Source organism: Protopterus annectens, chromosome 5.part0 (genome assembly GCF_019279795.1).
Source record: "Protopterus annectens isolate FY-2018-M chromosome 5.part0, PAN1.0, whole genome shotgun sequence".
Classification (NCBI taxonomy): Eukaryota; Metazoa; Chordata; order Ceratodontiformes; family Protopteridae; genus Protopterus; species Protopterus annectens.
The window spans coordinates 1,040,663,918-1,040,673,315 of NC_056735.1; the positions used below are offsets into that span (position 1 = coordinate 1,040,663,918).

Genomic DNA, 9,398 nt, shown 5'->3' on the forward strand with positions numbered 1-9,398 from the left:
CTACTGTCAATCATTAGCGGACCGGAGTTCCGCTGTGCCGACCCCTAACCAAGAAAAGCCGAAAGACACAACAACCACATTTTAAAGAATCCATAGTTAGTCCCACATTTGCTAAATGATTTGTTTGATCGCAATATTTTTTTTATTATGAGTATTTAAGTGTGGCTCATCCATCATAACATTTCTCTTTGTGATAAAGGGCTAGGAAGTCATGTGTTCACCATTTCGCATAAACAGTAAGTAATAATAAATTATGGCAAAATGTGTAACTGACAGAGGCTTGTACTGTGATTGTCTTAGTAATCTAAGAAAGTGCTGAAATAGCTATCTATACATTGCCAAAGTTCTCGGCGATATAAAAAAAAATCAGTCAGGCTTTTTTAAACATTTTGGGTTTACCTGTTCTGTATAACACCAAAAGAGCGACAACAAAGTGCCTTGTGTTTGGCATGATGTATGACTGCATATTTTATGTTTGAGTGATAAATAATTTACTTGGAGGAAGAAAATGTTATTCTGGTATGAATGGATATTCAACAAAAAATTATTGGTGTTAATACAATTCATCAGTGAATATAAGGCTTATAGGTAGTTACTATGCATGCAGTCCAGGAGACCTTTGAGGAGCCGAGCACAGTTGTCCCAGAGTTAAGTGACTTGCTCCAAGACACATAAAAATTAAAGGGAGGCTAAGAGAATCAAATCTTGGACTAGAGCACGTTAAGTGGTCTGCTAGTCTTGCAAATTAGTTTTGCACAGTTCCTCTAAATGGAGTATCTCCCTGAAATTTACCTAAGGCTATAGTCAGAACCACATTTCAAATAGTTAATGGATATCATCTTATGATATTCTGAAAAAAAATTATCAACTACATCTGCAATTTTTTATTTTGGTAATCTTTTCACAGAAAAAAAAAACAATACAACTGTGCTACAAGAGCTGTATTGATGTCAAAGGCAAGCACTATTTGGATTCTAGGATGTAGTGCTCTGACATATTGACTTCTTCTACCAATGCAGTAAATGAGATGTTTCATATCCAATCCTATATCCCATCTCAGAGGAGGTTCAAATTCACCCCCAACTATTTAATGGCATACTTTGTCACAGAGTTTATATAATATGATACATGTGGTTCTCTTACACTGTGCCAAAACTAAAATAAAATCTTACTCTGAGTCTTACAAACTTTGGCATTCTTTTAGATGATGTAAAAATGTAAACTCAGATGATTCATAAGTGATAACTCCACCTTGCTCTTCAACAGGTTAAGCGGATGTTTCCACAGAAGCAGTGGCAAATCTTCTAGTATATGTTGTTGTCACTGGATGAAAACTGAAAATCTGTGTCTGTGCCTTTCATCCATTGGATTCTTATAGTTATGACAAGCACAATGTGACACATTTGTTGAGGTCGGTAGTGAGATAGTCTATGTTGATGGCATTATCATGAAGCTAGGATCGTTATAAATATATTACTGGCAAATACAATGGAGTTCCATGCATTGGTTCTAAAATTTGTGCAACCAAAGGTGACAAATCAGTAATTCTTTGGAGGGCTATAACTGAAATACCCACTTTAATCTTATGCAAATGTGATGCAACTTTACACAAAAGGTAAGGGTTCTGATAGCAGCCAGCAAAGGTAAGAGCCAGAGTTCAAAATATTTCTTATAAAAATGCTCCCAAAAAAGATGAATGTTAATCAATTCATGCATACAATCACAAAGATGTAAGCAAAAGAGAGGTTGCATGCTTAAATTCTTAAAAAAGTAAGATAGGAGCACTCCAGGCAAACAGCGAGTATTCACTAAAACCGCAGAAGCTGGCTGAAGAGGTAACACTATGAAAGTTAAAATAAAATAAAAAATATGTATCAAAAGATGAGCGCTTTTGCATTAGTAAAGAGTGCTTCTTCAGATCTAAAATTCATCAGACCAAGTAGATATATATACACATTAAGTAACCAATTAATGTTTTAAAGATCTTAATTTGAGCACAGGTTTTAAAGGCACAAAGTCATTTAACCCTTTTTCCTTATGTGCACAAAGATGTAAGCAAAAGAGAGGTTGCATGCTTAAATTCTTAAAAAGTAAGATAGGAGCACTCCAGGCAAACAGAGAGTATTCACTAAAACTGCAGAAGCTGGCTGAAGAGGTAACACTATAATAGTTAAAATAAAATAAAAAATATGCATCAAAAGATGAGCGCTTTCGCACTAGTAAAGAGTGCTTCTTCAGATCTAAAATTCATCAGACCGAGTAGATATATATACACATTAAGTAACAGATCAATGTTTTAAAGATCTTAATTTGAGCACAGGATTTAAAGGCACAAAGTCATTTAACACTTTTTCCTTATGTGCAGCAAGTCTGAGAATCCAGTTTGTCTCTAACCTCTCTGTCTGAACTTTAACATCTGCCCCTCTATCTGTGACAAGTAACTTCTCAATAACCATGAATTTAAAACTGTGTCCTGACCCTTCTTTAACAACATTCTTTGCTAAAGCATTCTTCATGTCTTGCCTATTAACATTGTAAAGGTGTTCCTTGATTCGTTCTGTAAGGCATCTGTTAGTTTTTCCCATATAGTAACAACTACAGGTTTGACAGATAGCAAGATATACTACATTTCGTGTGCTACAAGTAGCAAATAAGTTAAATTCAAAACCTCTATGGGAAGTTGGATGCACAAATAAACCATCAGTACTAATATATCTACAAAGGGCGGCCATGGTGGTGCAGCAGTTAGCATTGTTGCCTCACAGCAAGAGGTTCTCCGCTTCGATCCTCTGCTGGGGTGCCTTCTGTACGGAGTCTGCATGTCCTCCCTGTGGTCATGTGGGTTTCCTCCAGGTGCTCCAGTTTCCTACCATTTCCCAAAGACATGCTGTAGATGGATTGGACACTCTATTTGGTCCTAGGCGTGAGTGCATGCACGTGTGTGTCTTCTGTGGAAGGTTGGGCACCGGGCTGGCAACTCAACATCATAAAACTCTACTGCCAATAATTAGCGGACAGGTGATCTGCTGTGGTGACCCCTAACTGGGAAAAACCAGAAGAAGAAGACTAATTATATCTACAAACATTAAGTAAGAAGAAAGGGACTTTTCCCTGTAATGGATGTAATGTTTGTAGATATATTAGTACTGATGGTTTATTTGTGATGGTTAAATGACTTTGTGCTTTAATTAAGATCATTAAAACATTGATTGGTTACTTAATGTGTGTATATATACCTACTTGGTCTGACGAATTTTAGATCTGAAGAAGCACTGTTTACTAGTGCAAAAGTGCTCATTTTTTTATATGTATTTTTTATTTTATTTTAACTATTAAAGTGTTACCTCATCAGCCAGCTTCTGTGGTTTTAGTGAATGCTTAAATTCTTGCCTAACATGTGCAATTCAAAGATCCCTTGGACAAGTGAACTTTCAAGAAATCAGAGAAAGACAATTACTGGACATGAGGCAAAGGAGTAGAGCTGTTTGGAATACCCAACACATATTGGAAGCATACTGTGGACATTCATGTTTTGGCTTTTTTATTGACCTTATCAGCACATACTGCAGTGGTGGTGCTGCGGTAGCGTTGTCGCCTCACAGTTAGACGTTGCCCGTTCGATTCTCAGTTAGAGTGTCACCTGTGTGGCGGCATGCGTGAATGGGCATTCCTTCATTGAAGGTTGTGCGTTAGGCCCGGCAAGCCAGCACGTAAAACTCTACTGCCAGTTATTAGCTGACCGGAATTCCACTGTGGCGACCCCTAACTGGGAAAAGCCGAAAGACACAAACATTGACCTTATCAGCACAGGATAAGTGGAGAGTTTGGCAATACTTCAGAAACACAAGGTATTTAAACACAAGGGCTTGAATCTAACCATAAAGCCTTAAAAGGGGCCTGAACATAATCATGGAGACTTAAAAAGTAAAAACAGTCATTAGCATTCCAAAGCCATGTACCAGAAACACTTGATGTCCTTAAGGGTCATTTACATATATATCCCATGGGCTTCCATTACAGGAGGATTAAGGTATTATACAATGAAATCTCTAGTTTGTTTGAGTTTTCACATGGTTTTTAGTGAATAGTTTGTCTGTGTGATCTTTCTTACCTTTGGTTTATATGTTAGTTGGCATATGTTGCTGGCACCTTAATGTTTTGGGCATTAGCCGGGTTTAAGACCATGTGTTTTTGAAGTTTAGCCAAACTATCCACTTGTATTTATTTAATACAGCACATAGTGATCGAAACTGTAGATTAATTTGACGGCTCAGGTATATGGATAGATCCAGCTTTGAGGTTTTCTAATCCTGTCAACCGATTGGTTAATGATAGTTATAGAACTATGTTGTATAAAATAATATATAAAGTCTAAAAAATCATAAATGATGAAGTCATTGTTTGTTAACTACATTAGACCCAAACTTGAGTATGGAATAACAATACAGAAACACTATAAGAAAGCAAGCATAAGTAAACTGGAAATAGTACAGTGGAAATATACCAAGGGCATCCATGGATGTGAAAATTTAAGTTATTGTGAAAGACTAAAATATTTGAGTTTGTATGGTGTCTCATACAGATATTTAGGAGGACATTTTATTCAGTTGTATAGGGCATTTAGAGACAGCTTTCTCTGGGAATGTTTGGGGTTATCAAAAAGTAACAGAGAATCATCATACAGCCTATGCAGGTTCTATAGGAATGAGAAGTGCACTAATTGGTTCTCTGAGAGAGCAGCTAATGCATGGAATGGACTAACAAATTGCATTAAAGCAAGCACTGGTTTAGTTATTTTAAGAACAACCAGGAAACTTATTATAGAAACAACAATTTGGTATATTTGCAGGCTAAAAGGGCATCATTGCCCATGCTTGAAATATTTGTATGGATTTAAGTATGTCAGATTTCCTTTGATATAGTCTAAGAATGTTAAGTTAGTATATGACATTACTAAGAATTATAATGTAATTTCAGTGGCTGATAAATTAATAATGTAGGTAATGAACCTTATTTTCTCATTAACTACAGAAATTAGTTTGCAGTGACAAGCACTGTCCACATAGTTGCAATCTGGACACTCCTGATAGTGATTGATATTCTCACTCCAACTGTCCAATCAATAAAAAAGGGTCTGTTGCCATGGATATGAACTTTCCTACTGTCTCCATTACAGACTTGGTGAATATGGGCATTCTGAGACAATATAGAAATCGACTCATGTTTACTGACAACCAGTTAATTTTCAAACAGACTGGTATGGTGTGTGAGAGATGTATTTACACAATGTCACTGGAGGCAAAGCTCTCACATAAAAGTACTCCTAATGTCAATAAGGTTGTCAGTAGTACACAAGCTGCACCCATCATGCACAATTCAAAGCACTCATATCGAGCCACATATGCTGAGGCATTTACACATAACCTTCCTAAACTACAAAGACCTCCTAGACAAAGTACACATAAGAGATACCCTCTGTAGCCCCAGATGCACTCTTTCAAACCAACACCCACATCAACACATAGAGCTACATCTCATGGAGTCACTACCTTTAGGCCCAAAATATAAGTCTTCACATAATCCAACATTCCAGTCATTGGAGACTCCATCCTATGACACCCTGATGTTCCTCTCACCAGGCTGAGTAAGGAGAAAGTTACGGTCAGTTGCTTATCAGGGGCTAGGATCCGCCACATTATACATACATCAGGTCATCATAGTCCATGTGGGAGTAAATAACGTGAGATGTACCTTCCAGTACTACATGAAGAGAGAGACATCGTGGAGCTCTAGGAATAGGTGTCCCAGGCTGGAATGAGCTTAACATTGAGCAGCATTTTACCTTCACCAAGGATGATGCCACAATATGAACAAAAGATGATTGACTTTAATAATTGGCTTAGTTTCTGATGTCATTTTAACGGGGTGCAGTATTTGCCAGCATAGAAGGAGATGGTCAACAGACTATGCTGCTTTGCCAGGGATGGTCTGCACCTCTTCCCTCTATGCTTTTGAATACTCGCTAAAACATTGTCTTCACCCATAGTGCCTTTTTTAGGCAATGCCAAACTGAAAGTGCTTTTGACATAGCAAATCCAAACCAAGAAAATCTAAAAATATTATTGCTCAGTGCTAAGAGTCTAAACAAAAAAATCCACTCCCTAGAAGCTCTAAACAAAAAACTCCACTCCCAAGAAGCTCTCTTTACCCTAGAGAATGCTGATGTCTGTGCGGTCTCTGAGACATGGTTTAAAGCCGTAGACAGCACACCAACAGCACAAGGTAATAATGCCTTCCACACATTTAGACCATGTACTCCACAGGCAGGGACTAAAGGTGGAGGTGTCTAAATTTACATCAAAGATAAATATACTTCAAGGCTAGTCAAACAGGACAATGCACTTGAGCTGCTCCATGTTCAAATCACCATAGGCAAAATCCAATACCACTTTCTTGCAAGCTATAGGTCCCAGTCTATGACCCAGGAAGCCCATTCCACATATTTAAACTTATTAGAAACACCAACCATCAAACCCAATACCATATTCATGGGTGACGTTAATTACCACACTATTAACTGGGAATCCTATATGACATCAAATGTACATGGACAGAGATTCCTGGAATTTCTAAATACAAACTCCCTGGACCAGATAGTCAATACACCAACCAGGGGTGCAACCATACTGGATCTGGTCTTCACTAATATGAGAGAGTGCTGCACATCCCCTACTGTAATGCCTTCCCTGGTAAGGTCAGACCGCAAAATAGTCTCCTTTAAAGTAAAAATAAAACCTGAACCCCAGCTAAACCGGGAATATTCAGGAACTATCCTAAGTCTAACCTCTTGCTATTAAGTGAGAACCTGGCAAAATTTTAAGCCCTCATAAACCCTAAGAACACTTCTGCCTATGCAGAACTGTTCACAGAAACCCTGTACAAGCATGTTAATAGCTGCATAGAGGCAGCTGCATCCACCAGGAAAAAGCACAGAACTAACTCAAAAAACAAGCCACTCTTGTGGAATCACAAAATCAATCGGATGTATAACAGGAGGAAGAAAATCATGGCAAAAATTAGGAGGTGCAGCACACAGCAGGATAAAAGCACTCTCATCAAACTAAGCAAACAACTCAGAGGACAAATAAAGTCTACCAAAGCCACATTTGAGGTAAGTTTGGCCTCCCAGTCCAGTGACAACCACAAAGTATTCTTTAGCTATGTCCACAATCTCAAAGAAAATACACAATAGTGTGCAGAGCTCATTGTAAATGGAGCTACCTATACTGAACCAGAAGATATAGAAAACCTCCTGGCTGATAAATTCAGCTCCAACTTTACTCCTCTCTCCCCTCAACCTTCCCTCAGGAAATAACATCAGATATAACTCTCCCTACTATCACTAGGGAATAGGTCCTTAATGCTCTCTCTAAGACCAAGAACATTGCATCAGTGGGCCCAGACAATATCACAGGATGCCTTCTGAATAGCATGAAACATAACCTATCTGGGCCTCTGAAATTACTATTTAACTGCAGCCTCCAAATAGGCTTCATGCCTCATGAATGGAGAAAGGAAACAGTCATCCTCTGCACAAAGGTGGGCCATCTACAGACCCTGGAAACTACAGGCCCATAAGTCTCACTAGTCTTATATGTAAAGCCATGGAAAGAATTATCATAGCGCTGACCAACAGAGATATAGTAAACCTCCAGACACTGGCCCCAACCCAGTTTGGTTTTGTCAAGGGAAGATCATGCCTACTCAACCTGGTGGACTTCTTTGAGAAGGTCACCAAAGTAATGGATGAGAGCAAAATCATTCACACTGCCTGCCTTGACCTGGCCAAGGCATTTGACACAATACTCCAATCAGGCATTGTTGAAAAACTCACAAGGTTAGGTACAAACCCATATGTCACCCAATGGATAGCCAAATGGCTCACAGAACAGGACCCAGGAAGTCAGAATTCGGGAGTCCACCTCTGCAAAGAGGCCAGTCACAAGTGGTGTCCCTCAGATATCAGTCCATGGACCGCTCCTTTTTGTCATTTGCTTCTCAGACATCAAGGCCAATGTCAGTGGTCTCTGGCTGATGAAATTTGCAGATGATTGCAAATTAGGAGCTGTCATTGAATCTCACACTGACACAAATGTTCTCCAGGAGGGGCTAACATAGACAAACAGCTCGTGTCAGAGCCATGGAGTAAAACTAAATGCCAAGAAATGCATAATAGTATCCTTTGGTTGGTTTCTTGGTTTCTTAGCAGTCCCGGGAGTCTTGGCTTTAGCAACAGACTTCTTTTTAACCTGTTTTTTCTTTTTAGGTGCCTCTTTCTTGTTAATCTTGTAGGATCCTTTATGCTGCAGCAGTTTCCCTTTGCTGACCAGACTCCTGAGTGACAACAAGAGGCGAGCGTTGTTCCTCTCCATGTCATAGCCCACAGCTTTGAGAGCCTTCTTGAGGGCAGGGAGGGACATTCCTTGCCATTCTTTGGTGGCACCCATAGCCTTGAGGGTCAGATCAGACATGCTGGGATTTGATGGCTTCTTTTTGGAAGCGGTCACCTTCTTTTTAGAAGGTTTGGTAGCAGCAACTGCTGGAGTGGTCTTGGTATCAGCCATACTTGTCAATACAGAAACGGTACAACTAAAAAGTAAAATTGTTGAGTTCATCCATCCCTGGTAACTATCATATTGACAACACACTCCTTCAAGTTGACCCAGTAGTCAGGGACTTAGGGACACACATTAATAATAATCTAGCCATTGATCATCACGTGTCTACAGTGGTGAAGAAATCATTCTATGTTGCGCAACTTAAAAGCAAAGGTATGGCATCCAAGTCCAAGGAAATAATTATTCCACTGTATTCAGCATTCATCAGACCTATCAGTGAGTACAGTGCCCCTTTGGTATGTACCTTATCAGGCATATCCAACAACTGGAATGCCCACAGAGGTTCCTCACTAAAAGAATACAGGATGTAAGTAATATGTCCTATGCAGACCACCTCAAGGCCCTATCGATGTATTCTGTCTCCTACAGGCTTTTGAAGGGAGATCTATACCTGGCATACAGGGCATTGCAAACCACACTCTGATGGACCTCCTGCATATCCACAAAACAAACAGTACCAGAATTACCCATTCTAAAGACTTAAACCTTGCCTGTGATATAAATAGGACCTGCCAGAGAGATAGGCATGTATCCCAGAGACTACCCTGTCTATGGATCGGGGGCCCTATCTATGTGAAGCAGAGTTCCTCCTTAATCCAATTCAAGTGCAACTTTGACAATTGGATAGGAAACTGGAAAGTTGTCCCTGGTTTGACACCTATGTCTCTAATGCAAACAGGTAACCTGTAAATGGTTCATCTCCCAGACCCATGCTTACAC

General features: G+C 39.3%; 1 protein-coding gene across 1 annotated transcript; it reads right to left on the reverse strand.

Annotated features, from left to right (window-relative positions):
- Positions 1-2,288: 2,288 nt before the first annotated feature.
- LOC122802316 (histone H1C-like) lies at positions 2,289-8,624 on the reverse strand. Its single transcript, XM_044071959.1, has 2 exons — positions 8,230-8,624; positions 2,289-2,595 (listed from the first exon to the last, which is right to left on the reverse strand). Exons 1-2 carry the CDS (start codon positions 8,622-8,624, stop codon positions 2,289-2,291), a joined length of 702 nt encoding a protein of 233 aa, XP_043927894.1.
- Positions 8,625-9,398: the final 774 nt, after the last annotated feature.